The sequence below is a fragment of the Stomoxys calcitrans genome, chromosome 1 (genome assembly GCF_963082655.1).
Source record: "Stomoxys calcitrans chromosome 1, idStoCalc2.1, whole genome shotgun sequence".
NCBI classification, from domain to species: Eukaryota; Metazoa; Arthropoda; class Insecta; order Diptera; family Muscidae; genus Stomoxys; species Stomoxys calcitrans.
In genome coordinates this window covers 85,018,385-85,044,327 of record NC_081552.1, presented here as the reverse complement: position 1 = coordinate 85,044,327, position 25,943 = coordinate 85,018,385, and the positions used below count along the sequence as shown (strand labels likewise).

The 25,943-nt window shown below is 40.3% G+C and overlaps 1 protein-coding gene across 1 annotated transcript in view; it reads right to left on the bottom strand.

Moving 5' to 3' along the window:
• The window catches only part of LOC131996359 (uncharacterized), a 34,500-nt gene extending 8,917 nt beyond the window's left edge, over positions 1 to 25,583 (bottom strand). The window contains exon 1 of the mRNA XM_059365972.1: positions 24,288 to 25,583. Within this exon, the coding sequence (XP_059221955.1) occupies positions 24,288 to 25,583 (1,296 nt within the window). The remainder of the gene's footprint in view (positions 1 to 24,287) is intronic.
• Positions 25,584 to 25,943: the final 360 nt, after the last annotated feature.

Genomic DNA, 25,943 nt, shown 5'->3' with positions numbered 1-25,943 from the left:
TTATCTGTGTGGCCGCCAGTCATTTGTGGAATTTAGGGATAAGAAGTCAAAACACCGTAGAGTGAAACAGGGAGTTCCCCAAGGCGGGGTGATATCTCCGGCTCTGTTTAACCTCTACCTATCCTCCATCCCACCTCCTCCAGACGGCATAGAGATCGTATCATATGCGGACGACTGTACGATCTTGGCATCAGGCCCCCCACCCATTGATGACATCTGCGATAGGTTGAACGTCTACCTCAACGAGCTTGCCTCATATTTCGCTGCAAGAAATCTGAAGATATCCGCCACCAAATCTTCAGCCACACTGTTCACTACAAATACGCGTGAGGTGAATTCTGAGCTGACTGTGATGGTCGATGGAGAATTGATTCCGACCATCAAGTGTCCCAAAATACTTGGCGTCACATTTGACAGCTCCTACACTTTCTCCCCACATGCCACAGCAATCTGCAATAAAGTCAAAAGTAGAAACAAGGTCCTCAAGTCACTCGCTGGCAGCACTTGGGGTGCAGACAAAGAAACCTTGTTGACCACGTACAAAGCAATTGGCCGGTCTGTGGTAAGTTATGCAGCGCCAGTGTGGTCACGTCAGCTTTGTGACACGCAGTGGAATAATATTCAGATCTGTCAGAATGCCGCCCTCCGAACTGCGACGGGCTGCCTCCTTAGTTCTCATGTGGACCACCTCCACCAGGAGACAAAGATCCTACCAGTGCGAAGACATAACTACATGCTGTCTAAGCAATACCTTTTGGGCTGTTATCGCAGAAATCATCCAAATCATCATCTTGTGGATAGATACCCACCGCCCAGAAGCCTTAAGGTAGATCTACATGATCTAGAGCGTGAGGTCCAGCGCTACAAGAGAGAACCTCTAGATCAAGCGGCATATCAAGCGGGTCTGAACAACATTCATGCAGACACGGTAGCAGACGCGTTAACTGGCTACCGGGTGAATGTAGTCCTTGGAGAACGACCGCCACCCATTGCACCCGAAGAAATCGACCTCCCCCGGCAAACCAGAGTGGTTCTGGCTCAATTACGTTCCGGCAGATGCAGCCGCCTCAATTCTCACAGAGCTAGGATTGATGCCGACGTGCAAGATGTATGTCCCGACTGTAACCAGGGACCGCACGATACACGTCACCTGTTTAACTGCCCGGCCAGACCCACTCGACTCAGACCCAGATCCCTGTGGACGCACCCCATCTTAGTCGCGTAGTTCCTGGGTCTTGACACTCAACAGAATCAAGCAGACGAAAGATAGTACACAATAAACTGCTACAACAACAACAACAACAACCATCAACATGCGTGTTTATTATGATCTGAATCGGTCTATAGCCCGATACAGCTCCCATATAAATCGATCTCTCGATTTTACATCTTGAGCCCCCAAAGGGCGCAATTCTTATTCGAATTGGCTGAAATTTTACACAGGTCTCCAACATGTAATAATATAATAATAGCAGAGCAAATCTTTTCTTATATACTTTTTTGCCTAAGAAGAGATGCCGGGAGAAGAATTCGGCAAATGCGATCCATGGTGGAGGGTATGTAAGATTCGGCCCGGCCGAACTTAGCACGCTTTTACTTGTTATATATATAGATTGTTGTTGTCCAAGTAAGTCATCATTTTCCAGACACCAAAGCTGCTGAGCAAAAATTTTTACTTTTTGAATTCTATTCCATTTGGAGAACAACATCAGTAAGGGCATCAGTTTGCAGCCTCCTATTACTTTTTTTCTTCTCTTGAGACCGGAATACTATTTTAATTTTTTTTGGGAATTATTGAACAGTTTGTTTGTTTGTTTATGGGTTTGAAAATTAGTTTGTTCCGTATAGACTCACAAACGTCTGAACCGATTTCTTTCAAATTTTCACAGATTGTGGGTAGTGGTCCAGAAGGAGAAATAAGCTATATAATTTTTTGATATCTCAATGGTGATGGACCCTCTCCCTTACCCCAAAAGCACCACCCAAAAATGAAAGTGGACCGATCGGGGCAATATGGGACTCAAATGAAAGGTTTTCGGGAATAGAATAGAAATTTGATATCAAAATTTAGGTCCAAGTACTTAGATGGCTGCCCCGACCCCAAAACCTCTTCAAATAGGCAAGGACGATAATAATGACAATATGGAACTCGAATGAGAGGTATTCGGGAGTAGATTACGAAAATGGTCAGGAAGGAGGAATAGACTACATAATTTGTTGACATTGGAAAGGGACGCACCCTCCCACGTTACCGCAAAAACACCACCCAAATCTAGGTTAACAGATCGGGACAATATGGATATCAAATGAAAGATATTGGAGAGTAGAATATGAATGTGGTATTAAAAGTTGGGTCCAAGGAGCCCAGGGGTCACTCCAACCCCAACAGTTCCCCAAACAAATACAATATATTGGACCTTGATCACTGGCTGTCTTTGGGAGTAGAGCACGAAATTGACTACCACTTTTGAGTCCAAGTCTCTGGGTATCCACCATACCCTTAAACAGGACTCTTACTTATTGGGGTTTTTGGGTATTAGAGAGTATTGGAATACATTTTCAACTGAAGTTAGGCTGAAATTTCCAAATTTAGAGTACTCCTTTCCAACATAGCATTTTTGGGCGCAGCAGAGCGGGCCGGGCTCAGCTATTATATATACATATATATTAAAGGCCTGCAATTGTTGCATTTTTAAACCCTCCACCATAGGATGGGGGTATACTGATTTTGTTATTCTGTTTGTAACTCCTCGAAATATTCCTCTAAGACGCCATAAAGTATATATATTCTTGATCATCATGACATTTTAAGTCGATCTAGCCATGTCCGCCCGTCTGTCCATCCATACGTCCGTCCGTTTGTCTGTCAAAATCACGTTAACTTGCGGAAGAGTAAAGCAAGTCACTTGAAATTTTGCAAAAATACCTTTTATTATTGTAGTTCGGTTGCGGTTGTTAATGGACCATATCGGTCGATGTTTTGATATAGCTGTTATATAAACCGACGAATTTTTTGAGCCACTGGAGGGCGCAATTCTTATCCGATTTGGCTGAAATTTGGCATGAGGTGTTTTGTTATTATTTCCAATAATTGTGCCGAATATGGTTGAAATCGGTCCATATCCTGATATAGCTGTCATATAAACCGTTCTGGGATCTTGACTTATTGAGCCTCTAGAGGGCGCAATTATTATCCGATTTGTCAGAAATTATGTACAACGGCTTCACTCATGACCTTCATCATACGTGTCAAATATGGACTGAATCGGTCTATTGCCTGATACAGCTCTAATATAAACCGATCTCCCTATTCTACTTCTTGAGCCGCTAAAAGGCGCAATCTTTATTCGAATTGGCTGAGATTTTAAACAATGATTTTTACTATGGTTTCCAACATTTAATTCAAAGTTGCCCGAATCGGACTAAAACAAGACATAATTCTAATATCATAGCAGTTCTTTTCTTTTATACTTTGGTTGTTTAAAAATAGATACCGGGAACTCTACAAATGCGATCCATGGCGGAGGGTATATAAGATTCGGTCCGACCAAACTTAGCATGCTTTTACTTAATGTGTATTAATGGCATCTTTCGAAAGCAAATGGATTGATATGATGCGCAATCATCAACGCAACGACAGGCAATGACAGCAAAAGCACAAAGGCTGTTAGAGATTGCTATGCGGTGGCAAGCACGATGCCATAATCTGTTTAGGCAGCAAAATGGTATACATATAATACATAACTCAATAGTGGCAATATTGAAAATATTTGAAAAAAGAAAAAAAGTACAAAGCAATTTTTTACCATTACATGATGGCGTCAAACGAACATTTCACAAAATGTGCAAAGTCATCATAAAACCTTTATCCCTAATTTGTAATTTTTATGGTTTTGCAATTAGCTGTCAAAAAGGATATCAAGATTTTTGCGGTTTTATGTTACTACTAGCTGACCCGGGCCCGCTCCGCTGCCCCTTCGTTTAATTTATATGGAACAACTTTCCATGAAATATTTATTTTCGACAATTAAAGAGCTTTGAGTGAAGTACCATGCTGCGAAAATTTAACAATATAAGTCCTTTGATCTGAATCCCATATGATCTTTATTGTTCTACGAATTTGAGTTTGGATGTAAGGTGTACTTCATTCTTAAAATACTTTATTTCAGCCCAATATTCTCATGATATCTGATTTAGGGGTGTTTTCGGGGGTGATGTGGTTCCCCAGGCACTTGGCCCTGAAAAAATATCAGCATCATGCTCTTCTTTCAAAAACCATTTATTTAAGCCCCATATTGCAATCGATTTAGGGGAGTTTACACGATGAGGCGTCCCCCAAGCACATGGCCCAAAGTAGGTTATCAAATTGGTTTTCTAATCTTAAATACCACATATTCGCATGGTCGAAAATTTTTTACCCTTTGGGGGGTGTTTTGGGGAAGGGGTGATGCCCTAAATACATTGTCTTAAATTTGGATATCAAATTCGTATTCTACTCCCAAATATCTTTGAGCCCCATTTTGCGATGGTCACGAAAAAACTGCTGCTTGTGCGGTATTTTGGGAAAGGGGTTGACCCCAGCAAATTGGTCCATCCGAAATTTGGATACCAAATTTGTATTTTTAGGGTACTATATGAGAGCACACAAAATTTCGCTTAAATCGCACCACCCATCTCCGAGATCTGGCGTTTCTGAAAATTAGGCTAAGGAGGAGGGTCCGCCCCCCCTTCAGATATCAAAAAATTTAGAACCCTATTTTCACCACGGGGTCATTATGCACCATCATTTCAAGAAAATCGGTTCAGCCGTTTCGGAGTCTATAAGGAACACACAAACATACAAACAAACAAACAAACCTACAAACAAACACAAATTGATTTTTATACCCTCCACCACTGGAGGGGGGGTATACTAATTTCGTCATTCTGCTTGTAACTACTCGAATTATTCGTCTGAGACCCCACAAAGTATATATACTCTTGATCGTCGCGACATTTTACGTCGATCTAGCCATGTCCGTCCGTCTGTCCGTCCGTCTGTCCGTCCGGCCGTCCGTCTGTCTGTCGAAAGCACGCTAACTTCCGAAGGAGTAAAGCTAGCCGCTTGAAATTTTGCACAAATACTTCTTATTAGTGTAGGTCGGTTGGTATTGTAAATGGGCCATATCGGTCCACGTTTTGATATAGCTACCATATACACCGATCTTGGGTCTTGACTTGTTGAGTCTCTAGAGTGCGCAATTCTTATCCGATTGGAATGAAATTTTGCACGACGTGTTTTGTTATGATATCCAACAACTGTGCCAAGTATGACTCAACCCGGTTCATAACCTGATATAGCTGCCATATAAACAGATCTTGGGTCTTGACTTCTTGAGTCTCTAGAGTGCGCAATTCTTATCCGTTTGGAATGAAATTTTGCACGACATGTTTTGTTATGATATCCAACAACTGTGCCAGGTATGACTCAACTCGGTTCATAACCTGATATAGCTGCTATATAAACCGATCTTGGGTCTTGACTTCTTGAGTCTCTAGAGTGCGCAATTCTTATCCACTTAAAATAAAATTATGCACTACGTGTTTTGTTATGATATCCAAGTATGGTTCAAATCGGTTCATAACCTAATATGGCTGCCATATAAACCCGATCTTGGGTCTTGACTTCTTGAGCCTCTAGAGTGCGCAATTCTTATCCGTTTGGAATGAAATTTTGCACGACATGTTTTGTTATGATATCCAACAACTGTGCCAGGTATGACTCAACACGGTTCATAACCTGATATAGCTGCTATATAAACCGATCTTGGGTCTTGACTTTTTGAGTCTCTGGAGTGCGCAATTCTTATCCGATTAAAATGAAATTATGCTTGACGTGTTTTGTTATGATATCCAACAACTGTGCCAGGTATGGTTCAAATCGGTTCATAACCTGATATAGCTGCCATATAAACCCGATCTTGGGTCTTGACTTCTTGAGCTTCTAGAGTGCGCAATTCTTATCCGATTGAAATGAAATTATGCACGACGTGTTTTGTTTTGATATCCAACAACTGTGCCAGGTATGGTTCAAATCGTTTCATAACCTGATATAGCTGTCATATAAACAGATCTGGGGACTTGATTTCTTGAGCTTCTACAGGGCGCAATTCCTATCCGATTTGCATGACTTATTATACCCTCCACCATAAGATGGGGGGTATACTAATTTCGTCATTCTGTTTGTAACTACTCGAAATATTCGTCTTAAACCCCATAAAGTATATATATATTCTTGATCGTCGCAACATTTTATGTCGATCTAGCAATGTCCGTCCGTCCGTCCGTCCGTTTATCTGTCTGTCGAAAGCACGCTAACTTCCGAAGGAGTAAAGCTAGCCGCTTCAAATTTTGCACAAATACTTCTTATTAGAGTAGGTCGGTTGGTATTGTAAATGGGCCATATCGGTCCACGTTTTGATATAGCTACCATATAAACCGATCTTGGGTCTTGACTTCTTGAGCCTTTAGTGTGCGCAATTCTTATCCGATTGGAATTAAATTTTGCATGACGTGTTTTGTTATGATATCCAACAACTGTGCCAAGTATGGTTTAAATCGGTCCATGACCTGATATAGCTGTCATATAAACCGATCTTGGGTATGGACTTAGTGATCCTCTAGAGGCTCTTATACGATTTGAATAAATTTTTGCATGAAGTTTTTTGTTTTAATATCCAACAACTGTGCCAGGTATGGTTCAAATCGGTTCATAACCTGATATAGCTGCCATATAAACTGATCTTGGGTCTTGACTTCTTGAGTCTCTAGAGAGCGCAATTCTTATCCGATTAAAATGAAATTATGCACGACGTGTTTCGCTATGATATCCAACAACTTTGTCAAGTATGGTTCAAATCGGTTCATAACCTGATATAGCTGCCATATAAAACCGATCTTTGATCTTGACTTCTTGAGTCTCTACAGGGCGCAATTCCTATCCGATTTGCATGACTTATTATACCCTCCACCATAAGATGGGGGTTATACCAATTTCGTCATTCTGTTTGTAACTACTCGAAATATTCGTCTGAGACCCCGCAAAGTATATATGTTCTTGATCGTCAAGACCCAAGATCGGTTTATATGGCAGCTATATCAAAACATGGACCGATATGGCCCATTTACAATACCAACCGACCTACACTAATAAGAAGTATTTGTGCAAAATTTCAAGCGGCTAGCTTTACTCCTTCGAAAGTTAGCATGCTTTCGACAGACAGACGGACGGACGGACGGATGGACGGACGGACGGACAGACGGACGGACATGGCTAGATCGACATAAAATTTCACGGCGATCAAGAATATATATACTTTATGGGGTCTAAGACGAATATTTCGAGTAGCTACAATCAGAATGACGAAATTAGCATACCCCCCATCTTATGGTGGGGAGTATAAAAATAGAGATATTGAGCTGAAACTTTGCACAGATTCTTTTTTTGTCCATAAGCAGGTTAAGTGCGAAGATGGGCTATATCAGACTATATCTTGATATAGCCCCCATATAGACCGATCCTCCGATTTAGGCTCTTAGGCTGAGATTTGGGACAGTGAGTTGTGATAAGCCCTTCGATATCCTTCGTCAATTTGGCCTTGATCGGTCCAGATTTCGATATAGCTGCCATATAGACCGATCCTCCGATTTAGGGTCTTAGGCTCATAAAAGCCACGTTTATTACCCGATTTTGTTGAAATTTGGGACAGTGAGTAGAGTTAGGCCCTTCGACATCCCTTGTCAATTTGGCTGAGATCGGTCCAGATTTGGATATAGCTGACATATAGACCGATCTCTCGATTAAAGGTTTTGGGCCCATAAAAGGCGCATTTATTGTCCGGTGTGGCCGAAATTGAGGACAGTGGGTTAAATTAAGCCCCTCGACATACTTCTGTAATATGGCACAGATCGGTTCAGATTTGGATATAGCTGCCATATCTCTCGATCTAAGGTTGTGGGGTCATAAAAGGCGCGTTTATTGTCCGATGACGTCGAAATTTGGGACAGTGAGTTGTGTTAGCCCCTTCGATATACTTTTTAAATTTGTTCCAGATCCATCCAGATCTGCCATATAGACCGATATCCCGATTTATAGTCTTGGTCCCATAAAGTCGCATTTATAATCCGATTTCACTTAAATTTTACACAGTGACTTATGCTAAGCATTTCGACATCCGTTTAGTACATGGTTCAAATCGGTTTAATTTTAGATATAACTACTTAAAAGACCAATATTATATTTGGTCCAAATCGGAACATATTTCGATATAGCTGCTATGGGGCATAAGGTATGCATTTTTCACCGGATTTTGGCGAAATGTGTTTTACATATATACCCGAGGTGGTGGGTATCCAAAGTTCGGCCCGGCCGAACTTAACGCCTTTTTACTTGTTAAACATGCTAATAGTTAACGTCTGTTCAAATAAATTTATTTAAAATATAAAATGTAAACCATTAAAATCATCCCATCGATTCCATTGTCCAATTTTGATGATATTTAGTATGTTTGCTGTTTATGAGATTGATGGTGACGTAGCGTTTTTTAATTTTCTCAGAATTTTTTGTTTACTTTTTTCTATTTATTGAAAAAATCTAATAAATTTTTTTACGCTTATGACATGCTTATCGCCATTCCAAAATTTTATTAAAAATACAGCAGGAAGTGCTACTGTACATTGAAGGGGTTTTCAAAACCACTTGTTGACTTTTAAAAATTATAAAAATTTTGTGATTTTGGTAGGTATTAGAGTAGGTCGGTTGGTATTGTAAATGGGCCATATCGGTCCACGTTTTGATATAGCTACCATATAAACCGATCTTGGGTCTTGACTTCTTGAGCCTTTAGTGTGCGCAATTCTTATCCGATTGGAATTAAATTTTGCATGACGTGTTTTGTTATGATATCCAACAACTGTGCCAAGTATGGTTCAAATCGGTCCATGACCTGATATAGCTGTCGTATAAATCGATCTTGGGTATGGACTTAGTGATCCTCTAGAGGCTCTTATACGATTTGAATAAATTTTTGCATGAAGTTTTTTGTTTTAATATCCAACAACTGTGCCAGGTATGGTTCAAATCGGTTCATAACCTGATATAGCTGCCATATAAACTGATCTTGGGTCTTGACTTCTTGAGTCTCTAGAGAGCGCAATTCTTATCCGATTAAAATGAAATTATGCACGACGTGTTTCGCTATGATATCCAACAACTTTGCCAAGTATGGTTCAAATCGGTTCATAACCTGATATAGCTGCCATATAAAACCGATCTTGGATCTTGACTTCTTGAGTCTCTACAGGGCGCAATTCCTATCCGATTTGCATGACTTATTATACCCTCCACCATAAGATGGGGGGTATACCAATTTCGTCATTCTGTTTGTAACTACTCGAAATATTCGTCTGAGACCCCGCAAAGTATATATGTTCTTGATCGTCAAGACCCAAGATCGGTTTATATGGCAGCTATATCAAAACATGGACCGATATGGCCCATTTACAATACCAACCGACCTACACTAATAAGAAGTATTTGTGCAAAATTTCAAGCGGCTAGCTTTACTCCTTCGAAAGTTAGCATGCTTTCGACAGACAGACGGACGGACGGACGGACGGATGGACGGACGGACGGACAGACGGACGGACATGGCTAGATCGACATAAAATTTCACGGCGATCAAGAATATATATACTTTATGGGGTCTAAGACGAATATTTCGAGTAGCTACAATCAGAATGACGAAATTAGCATACCCCCCATCTTATGGTGGGGAGTATAAAAATAGAGATATTGAGCTGAAACTTTGCACAGATTCTTTTTTTGTCCATAAGCAGGTTAAGTGCGAAGATGGGCTATATCGGACTATATCTTGATATAGCCCCCATATAGACCGATCCTCCGATTTAGGCTCTTAGGCTGAGATTTGGGACAGTGAGTTGTGATAAGCCCTTCGATATCCTTCGTCAATTTGGCCTTGATCGGTCCAGATTTCGATATAGCTGCCATATAGACCGATCCTCCGATTTAGGGTCTTAGGCTCATAAAAGCCACGTTTATTACCCGATTTTGTTGAAATTTGGGACAGTGAGTAGAGTTAGGCCCTTCGACATCCCTTGTCAATTTGGCTGAGATCGGTCCAGATTTGGATATAGCTGCCATATAGACCGATCTCTCGATTAAAGGTTTTGGGCCCATAAAAGGCGCATTTATTGTCCGGTGTGGCCGAAATTGAGGACAGTGGGTTAAATTAAGCCCCTCGACATACTTCTGTAATATGGCACAGATCGGTTCAGATTTGGATATAGCTGCCATATCTCTCGATCTAAGGTTGTGGGGTCATAAAAGGCGCGTTTATTGTCCGATGACGTCGAAATTTGGGACAGTGAGTTGTGTTAGCCCCTTCGATATACTTTTTAAATTTGTTCCAGATCCGTCCAGATCTGCCATATAGACCGATATCCCGATTTATAGTCTTGGTCCCATAAAGTCGCATTTATAATCCGATTTCACTTAAATTTTACACAGTGACTTATGCTAAGCATTTCGACATCCGTTTAGTACATGGTTCAAATCGGTTTAATTTTAGATATAACTACTTAAAAGACCAATATTATATTTGGTCCAAATCGGAACATATTTCGATATAGCTGCTATGGGGCATAAGGTATGCATTTTTCACCGGATTTTGGCGAAATGTGTTTTACATATATACCCGAGGTGGTGGGTATCCAAAGTTCGGCCCGGCCGAACTTAACGCCTTTTTACTTGTTAAACATGCTAATAGTTAACGTCTGTTCATCCCATCGATTCCATTGTCCAATTTTGATGATATTTCGTATGTTTGCTGTTTATGAGATTGATGGTGACGTAGCGTTTTTTAATTTTCTCAGAATTTTTTGTTTACTTTTTTCTATTTATTGAAAAAATCTAATAAATTTTTTTACGCTTATGACATGCTTATCGCCATTCCAAAATTTTATTAAAAATACAGCAGGAAGTGCTACTGTACATTGAAGGGGTTTTCAAAACCACTTGTTGACTTTTAAAAATTATAAAAAGTTTGTGATTTTGGACTAGTCAGTTTTTCCCCAAAATTTTACATTATATGAAAAAATTTTTATACCCTCCACCATAAGATGGGGGGTATACTAATTTCGTCATTCTGTTTGTAACTACTCGAAATATTCGTCTGAGACCCCATAAAGTATATATATTCTTGATCGTCGTGAAATTTTATGTCGATCTAGCCATGTCCGTCCGTCTGTCCGTCCGTCCGTCCGTCCGTCCGTCTGTCTGTCGAAAGCACGCTAACTTTCGAAGGAGTAAAGCTAGCCGCTTGAAATTTTGCACAAATACTTCTTATTATTGTAGGTCGGTTGGTATTGTAAATGGGCCATATCGGTCCATGTTTTGATATAGCTGCCATATAAACCGATCTTGGGTCTTGACTTCTTGAGCCTCTAGAGTGCGCAATTCTTATTCGATTGGAATGAAATTTTGCACGACGTGTTTTGCTATGATATCCAACAACTGTGCCAAGTATGGTTCAAATCGGTCTATAACCTGATATAGCTGCCATATAAACCGATCTTGGGTCTTGACTTCTTGAGCCTCTAGAGTGCACAATTCTTATTCGATTGGAATGAAATTTTGCACGACGTGTTTTGCTATGATATCCAACAACTGTGCCAAGTATGGTTCAAATCGGTCTATAACCTGATATAGCTGCCATATAAACCGATCATGGGCCTTGAATACTTGAACCTCTAGAGTGCGCAAATCTTTTCCGATTGGAATGAAATTTTGCACGACGTGTTTTGTTATTATATCCAACAACTGTGCCTAGTATGGTTCAAATCGGTCCATAACCTGATATAGCTGCCATATAAACCGATCTGGGGTCTTGACTTCTTGAGCCTCTAGAGTGCGCAATTCTTATCAGATTGAAATGAAATTTTGCACGACGTGTTTTGTTATTATATCCAACAACTGTGCCAGGTATGGTTCAAATCGGTCCATAACCTGATATAGCTGCCATATAAACCGATCTTGGACCTTGACTTCTTGAGCCTCTAGAGTACGCAATTCTTATCCGATTGGAATGGAATTTCGCACGACGTGTTTTGTTATTATACCCAACAACTGTGCCAAGTATGGTTTAAATCGGTTCATAACCTGATATAGCTGCCATATAAACCGATCTTGGGTCTTGACTTCTTGAGCCTCTAGAGGGCGCAATTCTTATCCGATTTGAATGAATTTTTGCACGAAGTATTTCGTTATGATATCCAACAACTGTGCCAAGTATGGTTGAAATCGGTTCATAACCTGATATAGCTGTCATATAAACAGATCTGGGGATTTGACTTCTTGAGCTTCTAGCTTCAATTCCTATCCGATTTATCTGAAATTTTGCATGACGTATTTTATTTTTACTTTCAACAACTGTGTCAAATGAGGTTCAAATCGGTTCATAACCTGATATAGCTGCCATATAAACCGATCTGGGATCTTGACCCCTAGAGGTCGCAATTATTATCCGATATGCCTGAAATTTTGTACGATGGATCCTCTCATGACCATTAACAAACGTGTTTATTATGGTCTGAATCGTTCTATAGCCCGATACAGATCCCATATAAATCGTTCTCTCTATTTTACTCGTGAGCCCCAATGGGCGCAATTCTTATACGAATTGGCTGAAATTTTACACAGGTCTCCAACATAATATAATTTAATTGTGGTCCGAACCGGACCATATCTTGATATCGTTTTAATAGCAGAGCAACTCTTTTCTTATATCCTTTTTTGCCTAAGAAGAGATGCCGGGAAAAGAACTCGACAAATGCGATCCATGGTGGAGGGTATATAAGATTCGGCCCGGCCGAACTTAGCACGCTTTTACTTGTTGTTTTTCATTTTGTATTTCTTAGATGGTTAAAGTAATTTCAGCAAATTTTTGCACTTAGCATTTAGAAAAAACTAAAACAAACATACAGGCTTTTATTAATCCTTCGACGGTTATAGAATTTAGAAATATGTGGCAGCTTGGAGATCTGAGAAGATATGCCTTTATTAAGATGTTACATTTTAGGCATAGAGGTTGATTTTTTATAAATACAGTTTTTCGATAGCAGCATTGGGTTATGATTGTGTGTAAACATCATTAGTTAAAGTCCAAATTCTTCAGTATACTCTGTCATTTCATCACGGAGAAACTCGATTGTGATAAATTAAAATTAATTTTCAAAATTCGTGCTCTGTGACAAATGTGGATGAAAATCCAATATTTTTTCGAAGAATTGTGTTCTGAGGCTCATTTTTGGCTAAATGGATCCGTAAACAAGCAAAGAACAGCCAAAATTGGCAACATTCGCTGGAATGTTATTTTCGAAAAATAAATGGCCAATCTATTGATTCCAATAAAAATGATAAATTTTTCGTTGTTTTTTCTTTCGAGACGGGCTTAATGGTCGAAGATTTTTCTTGCAATGGAAAAGGAAAACCAGCGATTCGTCCTGGGTTAAGGAACTTTTCAACCACATTAGGTGTGTAGGCTTCTAGGACCATACATTGGTAGGTCGCCTCGAATTTTGACAACTGCAACGGATAGCGCTCCGCGTGTCAAGGTTCCAATTTCAGCCGGGATCTGCCGGTTTTTTTCCATGTTTTTTTTTTTGTCTGTTAGTGTGAAGATCATTTATTTAAAATTTTTTCGTTTTTATACCCTCCACCATAAAATGGGGGGTATACTAATTTCGTCATTCTGACTGTAACTACTCGAAATATTCGTCTTAGACCCCATAAAGTATATATATTCTTGATCGTCGTGAAATTTTATGTCGATCTAGCCATGTCCGTCCGTCCCTCCGTCTGTCCGCCTGTCTGTCGTAAGGACGCTAACTTCCGAAGGAGTAAAGCTAGCCGCTTGAAATTCTGCACAAATACTTCTTAGTGTAGGTCGGTTGGTATTGCAAATGGGCCTATCGGTCCATGTTTTGATATATTTGCACGACGTGTTTCGTTATTATACCCAACAATTGTGCCAAGTATGGTTAAAATCGGTCCATAACCTGATATAGCTGCCATATAAACCGATCTTGGGTCTTGACTTCTTGAGATTCTAGAGTGCGCAATTCTTATCCGATTGGAATGAAATTTTACACGACGTGTTTCATTATTATATCCAACAACTGTGCCAAGTATAGTTCAAATCGGTCCATAACCTGATATAGCTGCCATATAAACCGATTTTGGGTCTTGACTTCTTGAGCCTCTAGAGTGCGCAATTCTCATCTGATTGGAATGAAATTTCGCACGACGTGTTTTGTTATGATATCCAACAACTCTGCCAAGTATGGTTCAAATCGGTTCATAACCTGATATAGCTGCCATATAAACCGATCTGGGATCTTGGCTTCTTGAGCCTCCAGAGGTCGCAATTATTATCCGATTTGCCCGAAATTTTGTACGACGGATTCTCTCATGACCATTAACATACGTGTTTATTATGGTCTGAATCGGTCTATAGCCCGATACAGCTCCCATATAAATCGATCTCTCTATTTTACTTCTTGAGCTCACAAAGAGCGCAATTCTTATTCGAATTGGCTGACATTTTACACAGGTCTCCAACATAAATATAATTAAATTGTGGTCCAAACCGGACCATATCTTAATATCGCTCTAATAGCAGAGCAAATCTTTTCTTATATCCTTTTTATACCCTCCACCATAAGATGGGGTGTATACTAATTTCGTCATTCTGTTTGTAACTACTCGAAATATTCGTCTGAGACCCCATAAAGTATATATATTCTTGATCGTCGTGAAATTTTATGTCGATCTAGCCATGTCCGTCCGTCTGTCCGTCCGTCCGTCCGTCCGTCCGTCCGTCCGTCCGTCCGTCCGTCTGTATGTCGAAAGCACGCTAACTTTCGAAGGAGTAAAGCTAGCCGCTTGAAATTTTGCACAAATACTTCTTATTATTGTAGGTCGGTTGGTATTGTAAATGGGCCATATCGGTCCATGTTTTGATATAGCTGCCATATAAACCGATCTTGGGTCTTGATTTTTTGAGCCTCTAGAGTGCACAATTCTTATTCGATTGGAATGAAATTTTGCACGACGTGTTTTGCTATGATATCCAACAACTGTGCCAAGTATGGTTCAAATCGGTCTATAACCTGATATAGCTGCCATATAAACCGATCATGGGCCTTGACTACTTGAACCTCTAGAGTGCGCAAATCTTTTCCGATTGGAATGAAATTTTGCACGACGTGTTTTGTTATTATATCCAACAACTGTGCCTAGTATGGTTCAAATCGGTCCATAACCTGATATAGCTGCCATATAAACCGATCTGGGGACTTGACTTCTTGAGCCTCTAGAGTGCGCAATTCTTATCAGATTGAAATGAAATTTTGCACGACGTGTTTTGTTATTATATCCAACAACTGTGCCAGGTATGGTTCAAATCGGTCCATAACCTGATATAGCTGCCATATAAACCGATCTTGGACCTTGACTTCTTGAGCCTCTGGAGTACGCAATTCTTATCCGATTGGAATGGAATTTCGCACGACGTGTTTTGTTATTATACCCAACAACTGTGCCAAGTATGGTTTAAATCGGTTCATAACCTGATATAGCTGCCATATAAACCGATCTTGGGTCTTGACTTCTTGAGCCTCTAGAGGGCGCAATTCTTATCCGATTTGAATGAATTTTTGCACGAAGTATTTCGTTATGATATCCAACAACTGTGCCAAGTATGGTTGAAATCGGTTCATAACCTGATATAGCTGTCATATAAACAGATCTGGGGATTTGACTTCTTGAGCTTCTAGCTTCAATTCCTTTCCGATTTATCTGAAATTTTGCATGACGTATTTTATTTTTACTTTCAACAACTGTGTCAAATGAGGTTCAAATCGGTTCATAACCTGATATAGCTGCCATATAAACCGATCTGGGATCTTGACCCCTAGAGGTCGCAATTATTATCCGATATGCCTGAAATTTTGTACGATGGATCCTCTCATGACCATTAACAAACGTGTTTATTATGGTCTGAATCGTTCTATAGCCCGATACAGATCCCATATAAATCGTTCTCTCTATTTTACTCGTGAGCCCCAATGGGCGCAATTCTTATACGAATTGGCTGAAATTTTACACAGGTCTCCAACATAATATAATTTAATTGTGGTCCGAACCGGACCATATCTTGATATCGTTTTAATAGCAGAGCAACTCTTTTCTTATATCCTTTTTTGCCTAAGAAGAGATGCCGGGAAAAGAACTCGACAAATGCGATCCATGGTGGAGGGTATATAAGATTCGGCCCGGCCGAACTTAGCACGCTTTTACTTGTTTTAGTTAACTTTTTTGAATAAGTATAAATACATTTTATTCTTCACTAAGAAATCCTTGAGGGATTTCCTGGTTATCCTTTAGTTTGTGACGCCTTCGGGGATCAACGCTCAATTGAAATGTTTCGTTGTGCGCTAAAAAAGAATGGTAAGATCTGGCCAGGTGCAGCACTAGATTTAGTCAAGAAGGAAGATTTCCTTCTCGACCAATGGCGCACGCTTGGATACCAAGGATTCCCTCAGAATCTAAATGCATACTTGGAGGACTAGTTGAATGTAATCCCAAATTTTCAACCTTCGGCTGGAAAATTGGATAAGGCTGATCGCGACCGGAGTCATGCAATATTCGTACTTAACTCCAGTTGTCTCGCAGACAAGTAAAAAGGAGTGGTATCCTACGGTTTCAACAAGTTGAAACTGAAGGTCTATAGAAACGGTGGGGTTGGTGAATCAGGAGACGACTGAGCAGTTGTTGCTGAATACTTGCCTGAGGAACTATCGACAACATCGCTAAAGTCTGGCGGATTGCAGGAGACAGAAAATCCCACTGCCACAATCGAGACAGGAGGGGAAGGCATCGAAACGGGACCCGACCAGCCGTGTGTGGTTGTGCCATCCCGTTGGACTGGGCTCAACGTATATCGCAGCGGGGAAGGGCGGAACTGAAAAAGTATTTCGACAGCAGCAGCTAGTGAAGCATCTACGGATGAATCGTCCACACTGCAAGTGTCCAGTGTTCTGAGGAAAAGTGGTTCCACTGCTTTCTCACCTGCCCTGGATGCGTACAGAAGCTCATCATGACATGATTCAACGAATCTTGTGAGGATGTACTGCTGGCGGAATCAGAAGACGAGGCTAACACATCAGTTGTGGAAGTTCTGAATCCTCACTATGGCCCTGAATGACTCGCTTGTGTCAGCATGTCCTAGTGCCAAGCCAAGGGGCAAACAGCGACCGCCATGTAGGACCCCAGAGCTGGTTGGTCTAAGGAAGGACTGCAGAAAACTTTTGTACAGAGTGAAAGCAACAATAGCACCACGCGAGTGGGACATCTGTAAGGCTGAGCTAAGAAAATATATGGGCGAGTTGAGAAAGGCTCAGAAAAAATCCTGGGTAGAATTCTGCAACTCTGTTGAGGATATATCTGAGGCCTCTAGGCTAAGGAAGATTCTGTCCTCGAGACCTATTATGGTGGGATTTATTCAGAAGACGGGGGCGTTAGGTGGCGCTAGAAGAGGTAGTCACTGGTATGCGTTCGTCGGTGGCTATTAAGGAAATTTTGTCTGAGCCGAAACCCTTTTGGGCGATAAGAAGCAATTCTCGACATTGAAGGTGCTTTCAATAATGTAAAACCGACGTCGATCATAAAGGAACTGGAGTTTCACGGCATCAACTCTACCGTAAGAAAGTTTATTAATAACTTACTTACTAAAAGATGCATTACGGCAGGCTTGGGATCTGATCAGCAGAGGAACACCTCAAGGAGGTTACTGTCTCCTCCACTTTGGAATATAGCCATTAACAATATGTTGTTGTCTCTAGAAGAAAAAGGTGTAAAAGTGGTCCCGTATGCTGATGATAGGGGAAAGTTTCAAAGCACTCTAAGAGATATAATTCAGGAAGCTCTACGTACAACAGCGAAGTGTTCTACCGAAAGTGGTCTAGGTGTAAATTTGGGCAAGACAGAAGTAGTTCTTTTAAGCAGGAGATACAAGTTGCCTACAGTGACATCTGTCTCCTTGGTAGAAAAGAATGTTCCAGTTACTGAAAGCGCGAAATACCTGCCGCACTGTCCCAAATTTCGGCGAAATCGGACAATAAATTCCTCTTTTATGGGCCCTAAACCTTAAATCCAGAGATCAGTCTATATGGGAGCTATATTCAAATCTGTACCGATCTGGGCAAAATTTAACAAGGACGTCGAAGAGCCTACCCAAACTCACTGTTCCATATTTCGGCGACATCGGACAATAAATGAGCATTTTATGGGCCCAAAACCATAAATCAAGTATTCGGTCTATATGGCAGCTATATCTAAATCTGAACCGATCTGGACCAAATTGAAGAAATATGTCAAAGGGCCTAACACAACTCACTGACACAAATGGCTTTTATGAGCCTAAAACCCTAAATTGGCGGATCGGTCTATATGGGGGCTATATCAAGATATAGTCCGATATAGCCCATCTTCGAACTTAACTTGCTTAAGAACAAAAAAAGAATCTGTGCAAAATTTCAGCTCAATATCTCTATTTTTAAAGACTGTAGCGTGATTTCAACAGACAGACGGGCGGACATGTCTAGATCGTCTTAGATTTTTACGCTGATCAAGAATATATATACTTTATGTGGTCGGAAATGGATATTTCGATGTGTTGCAAACGGAATGACAAAACTAATATACCGCCATCCTTCGGTGGTGGGTAAAAAAATCAATTTGTGTTTGTTTGTAGGTTTGTTTGTTTGTATGCTTGTGTGATCCTTATAGACTCAGAAATGGCTGAACCGATTTTCTTGAAATTTTCACAGATGGTGCACAATGACCCCGTGGTGAAAATAGGGTACTACATTTTTGGATATCTGAAGGGGGGGCGGACCTTCCCTCTTACGCTAAGTTTCAGAAACGCTAGATCTCGGAGATGGGTGGTGCGATTTAAGCGAAATTTTGTGTGCTCTCATATAGTACCTTAAAAATAACAAGTAACAAGTAAAAGCGTGCTAAGTTCGGCCGGGCCGAAACTTATATACCCTCCACCATCGATCGCATTTGTCGAGTTCTTTTCCCGGCATCTCTTCTTAGGCAAAAAAAAGGATATAAGAAAAGATTTGCTCTGCTATTAGAGCGATATTAAGATATGGTCCGGTTTGGACCACAATTAAATTATATTTATGTTGGAGACCTGTGTAAAATGTCAGCCAATTCGAATAAGAATTGCGCCCTTTGTTGCCTCAAGAAGTAAAATAGAGAGATCGATTTATATGGGAGCTGTATCGGGCTATAGACCGATTCAGACCATAATAAACACGTATGTTAATGGTCATGAGAGAATCCCTCGTACAAAATTTCAGGCAAATCGGATCATATTTGCGAACTCTAGAGGCTCAAGAAGTCAAGATCCCAGATCGGTTTATATGGCAGCTAAATCTGGTTATGAACCGACTTGTACTTTATTTGACATAGTTGTTGAAAGTAACAATAAAAAACGTCTTGCGAAATTTCAGCCAAATCGGATAGGAATTGCGCCCTCTAGAAACTCAAGAAGTCAAGTCCCCAGATCTGTTTATATGACAGCTATATCAGGTTATGAACCGATTTGTACCATATTTGGCACAGTTGTTGGATATCATAACAAAATACTAAGTGCCAAAATTCATTCAAATTGGATAAGAATTGCGCCCTCTGATCGGTTTATATGACAGCTATATAAGGTTATATACCGATTTGAACCATACTTGGCACAGTTGTTGGATATCATAACAAAACACGTCGTGCAAAATTTCATTCCAATCGGATAAGAATTGCGCACTCTAGAGGCTCAAGAAGTCAAGACCCAAGATCGATTTATATGACAGCTATATCAGGTTATGGACCGATTTGAGCCATACTCAGCACAGTTGTTGGATATAATAACGAAACACGTCGTGCAAAATTTCATTCCAATCGGATAAGAATTGCGCACTCTAGAGGCTCAAGAATTCAAGACCCAAGATCGGTTTATATGGCAGCTATATCAAAACATGGACCGATATGGCCCATTTACAATAACAACCGACCTACACTAATAAGAAATATTTGTGCAAAATTTCAAACGGCTAGCTTTACTCCTTCGGAAGTTAGCGTGCTTTCGACAGACAGACGGACGGACGGACATGGCTAGATCGACATAAAATTGCACGACGATCAAGAATATATATACTTTATGGGGTCTCAGACGAATATTTCGAGTAGTTACAATCAGAATGACGAAATTAGTATACCCCCCATCTTATGGTGGAGGGAATAAAAAGGCATTAAGTTCGGCCGGGCCGAACTTTGGATACCCACCACGTCGGGTATATATGTAAACCACCTTTCATCAAAATCCAGCGAAAATTGCATGCCTTATGTCCCATAGCAGTTATACAGAAATATGATTCAATTTGGACCAAATACTAATAAGTACAAGTCATTGTTCAATTATGTATAACAAAATGTTGGTCATTTTAGCTATATCTTAAAATAAAGTCAATGTGTCAAATTTCAGTTAAATCGGATTGTAAATGCGTCTTTTTTGGGGCGAAGACTTTAAATCGAGATATCGGTCTGTATGGCAGCTATATCCAAATCTTGATCGACCTGAGTGAAATTGAAAAAGGATGTCGACGAGCCCAACACAACTCACTGTCCCAAATTGTGGCGCCATCAGACAATAAATGCGCTTTTTCTGGCCCCAAAACCTAAAACCGAGAGATCGGTCTATATGGCAGCTATATCCAAATCTTGACCAATCTGTGCCATAATGCAGAACTATGTCAAGAGGTTTAACCTTACCCAATGTTCCAAATTTCGGCGACATCGGACAATAAATGAGCTTTTTATGGGCCTCAGACCCTAAATGGGAGCATCGGTCTATATGACAGCTATATCCAAATCTAGACCGATCTGAGCCAAATTGACAAAGGATGACGAAGGGCCTAACACAACTCACTGTCCCAAATTTCAGGAAAATTAGATAAAAAATGTGGCTTTTATGGCCCTAAGACCCTAAATCGGAGGATCAGTCTATATAACAGCTATATCCAAATCTGCACCGATTAGGACCACATTGACGAAGGATGTCGAGGGGCCTAACACAACTCACTGTCTCAAATTTCAACAAAATCGGATAATAAATGTGGCTTTTATGGGCCTAAGACCCTAAATCTGAGGATCGGTCTATATGGCAGCTATATCCAAATCTGGACCGATCTGAGCAAAATTGACGAAGCATATCGAAGGGTCTAATACAACTCACTGTGTCAAATTTCAGCAAAATCGGTTAATAAATGTGGCTTTTATGGGCCAAAGACCCTAAATCGGCTGATCGGTCTATATGGGGGCTATATCAAGATATAGTCCGATATAGCTCATCTTCGAACTTAACCTGTGCAAAATTTCAGCTCAGTATCTCTATTTGTGAAGACTGTAGCGTGATTTCAACAGACAGACGGACAGACGGACGGACATGTCTAGATCGTCTTAGATTTTTACGCTGATCAAGAATATATATACTTTATAGGGTCGGAAATGAATATTTCGATGTGTTGCAAACGGAATGACAAAATGAATATACCCCCATCCTTCGGTGGTGGGTATAAAAAGTAATAAAAGTCGCACAGACATCTATACGGATGGTTACTGACGGATTGTTCAACGCCCATCACAAACGGTTTAATTTAGAATCATGAAATTTGGCTCGGATGTTGTTCTCGGATCATAGGAACGGAATAAGACGGGATTTTACTAAATTCGTACATTAAAGTATTCAAAAATACAAAATTAAAATTCCTATCCCAGCAAATTGTTGTTGCTTCTTATTTAATTAAGCACCAGTTATTTGTATGAATAAATGCAATGGCATATTACGAGAGCAGTCAAGATGTGAGAGTGTGAGAACAGTTAGATTGACAGAGGGATTGAGCATGAGTAGAGATGGGCGATGGGTAAAACCCCAAAAGATATTTACCCGGTAAATTGGATAAAGTGGGTACATAGCCAGGTATTTACCAAGATATCGGCAAAATTATATATACCCAGAAGCTGGGTATTTATAATTTTGCAGATATCTTGGGTATAAAACATTTTCCAAACAATTTTTGATGATCTCATAAAATCCGATTTTATTTTTGTAAAGATCGATATATAGATCGATCTCCAGACGTAAAGTCTTGAGGCAATAAATTCGTTATTTTCATCCGATTTAGATGAAATTTGGCACAATTATAATTACTGCAAAGCTGTTGAATATGGAAGCAGTAGATGAAGAGAGGTAAAAACAAGTAAAAGCGGCCGGGCCGAATCTTATATACCCTCCACCATGGATCGCATTTGCCGAGTTCTCCTCCCGGCATCTCTTCTTAAGCAAAACAGGATATAAGAAAAGATTTGCTCTGCTATTATTATATTTTTTTTTTTATTATTATTTTAATAGATTTTATTTAGTATAGTCTATACATTATGTTTATGCGGTATATACTACTTTAATCTATATTTGGTTTAGCGTGAATGCTGTAACCGTTATTTCTGAATCTTAATATTTACATACATCTATTATTCATTCCGATACAACACTTTGTGCTGGTGGAGTGTATATCTAATTAAATTCATTCAGTAACATATTTCTATATTTAATACAGGTTTCTAAAAAGTTATATAATAAAGAATAGTTCGTGCCGTTTAATATTTGTAATACATCAATTTCTGTTAGTGAGCTTTTGCCAAAATACATCGTTCTAAATTCATTATAAATGGGACAACACCCAATAAAATGTAGGGTGTTTTCTGGTGCATCCAGATTACATATAGTGCAAATTCCATCAGTGTGATTCTTGAAGCACCTAGCATTTAGGTCCAGTAGGCCCCCTCTAGCCCTTATAATCAGGCCTACTGCACGTGTGGAAAGGTCACCCATCATCAAAAGACTTCCATCGTAATTTAATTTCGGGTACAGGTCATGAAATTGAGAGCTATGCGCGCCACTTTCAAATTCATATCTCTCACATGTCTCTAAAAGTCTGGTGATTTCCCGCCAATGCCTACATAGAGGTCCATTGACCGTTGAGGGATGGAAACGTAGGTGATCACATAAAGTAGTCCATTCCTCCGCCCAGTACGTACCTGATCTTATTACCTCCTCCGCCAATATACGTGGTAGTCTATTGGGACCTAGTCTTAATACCCTGTCGACGTATTTGAGATGCATCTGCAGAGTCGAAACATACATCGACTTTATCCCAGTCTCCAGATGGATCATATAATTGGGTGTGTTGCTGGGCAAATAAAACAGTTTCTTGACATAGAATCGCAATAATTTCTCAACATCATCGTACCGGACGAAGCCCCAGACTTGGGCGGCGTAAAACATTATCGACCTGCAACAAGCCTCAAATATTTTCAGTTTGTTCTCTCTAGAAATACGTGGGTTGCTTATATAAGTTGACCAAGTAGAAGCAACTGCTATCTTAGATGATGCTAGTCTTTTCCCCAGGTGTTTCCTAAACGATAAATTATACGTCATCTCTAGTCCAAGATACGTATAACTATTAACAATCTCAATATCCTGTCCCCGGTAAATCCACTTCAGGCCTGATGCAATTCTCGCACATTTACGAAATACTAATACCTTGGATTTAAGCAAATTAACACTTAGACCCCATGTAGCACAATACCCTTCCAAAGTATCAATCATCCCTTGCAATCCATCTGGGCAATCTGATAGCAAAACGATGTCATCGGCATATAACAATATTCTGATGGTAGTTCCCGCTACTCTCACACCCCCAGGTAGGACTTCTGGCAGATCGTTCAGGTAAAGCGAAAATAGGACAGGACTTAGTACGCACCCCTGTTTCACTCCAGTTTCCATAACGAAACTCTCCGACATATACGTACCGTCCCATATCTTGCTGTCGGTACCTTCGTATAACAGTCGTAGAATCCTTACTATCTTGGATGATATCCCCATACAGGACAGTTTATAAAATAAACTATTTCTAGGGATAGTGTCGAACGCAGTCGAAAAATCCACAAAAAAAGCGTAAGTGGTTTTCTTATTCAACCTGTTTATATGGACAATGTTGGCGAGGTTAAATATGTTATCCACCGTGGAATAGTTCCTTCTGAATCCTGCCTGGAATTCATTTAATATACTGTTGTAGTCAAGCCAGTCGGAAAGTCGATTCAGTAGAATATTGCAAAAAATCTTACTCATAGAGTTTATCAGCGACAAGCCTCGGTAGTTTGCTGGTGTATTCGGGTCTCCCTTTTTATGTATCGGTAACAAAATTGACGTTCTAAAGGCAGTAGGAATACTCTCCGTTATAAAAATCTTATTGAAAAGTCCAAGCATGCGATCTAGAAAACAGTAGGGTGCATGTTTATAAAACTCGTAGGGTACACCATCAAATCCTGGAGTCTTGTTGTCCTTCAAATTCGCGACTACAGCATTAAGCTCGCAGAATTCGAACGGGGAATCAAGTAAAGGGTTAATAAAGTATGGCATACACCAACTTATTGCCTCCGTTTCACAGTGTGCCCGAAACGCCGCACTAAAGTGGACTAGGAACTCGTCCGCGGTCAGGTTTCCTCGCGGGGCAGGGTTGCGCTTTCGCAAGGAATTAGACAAGTCCCACCATTCCTTGGAGTTCGAAACGTTATCCAGGCGTCCAAGATTGTCATTGTGGTACTCTAGTTTCTTTCTCGCGCACAGTCTTCGAAATTTCGCCCTTGAAGAGTAATAAATTCTCCTATTCTCCTCGTTGTGACTCTCTTTATACCTCCTAAAGTACTTGCGCACAAGTTTCCTTTGCCGATAACACGCCCAATCAAACCACCTCTGCGTAGGTTCGAAAACTCTCCTATTCTCCACATCTGGACGAGCAGACCTTATCATATTCGTCAACGACAAGACTCCCTCATTTATCGGACTTGAATTGTCCGGATGTTGCCTCTCAACCGAATTTCGGAGATTAATATTGTATTTAGCGCAATATCTATCATCCCAATACATTCTACGCCATGGGCTTATAGCATTCCCAACTGCCCCAATACTTGGAATCCTCATCCCTAAGCATACAGGCATATGATCGGAGTAGATTTTTGTAGGGATAGTAAGCTCTTGTACATACTGCAGCAGATTCCACGAGCAAATAAAATAGTCAATGACAGAACTTCCCATTGCCCCACAAAAGCTATATTCTCCGTCAGTATCTCCTGTAGTCCTGCCATTCAGGATGATGCCACCAAAATCCTCCACAAAATTCAGCAATGTTCTCCCCTGAGCATTAGTCACAGTATCCTTTGAGCGCCTGCGATCGGCAATATTCGAGAATTCAGTTATAGAAATTGGGTCCAGAGTCTGTTCACGTCCAATCCTCGCATTTAGATCACCCGTTATTATAAACCTCGCTGGGTCAAGGTCTTTCATAATTGTCTCAAGCTTCACAAAATCGTTCCTCCAGTTTGTACAGTTAAGATACATAGGGATCAAATAAACAACATCTCCATCAAACTTAGCCAACAATACCGTGTTCTCTCCTATACTTCTGAATCTAAAATCAAATTTCCTCTTGAGATCCTTTCTAAATCCGAACAAACATCCCCCACTTGCTCGGCCTGCCTTGTGTATCTTACGTGCATCGACCCAATGTATGCAATAATTCTGAAAAAGTGATGCGAATGACGCTGATTTATTCGGCATTACATGTGTTTCAAACAAAAAGAATATATCAAAGTTGCTTAAATATTTCATAAAACTTCCAAAACTTATAGACTTCTCAAGATTTGC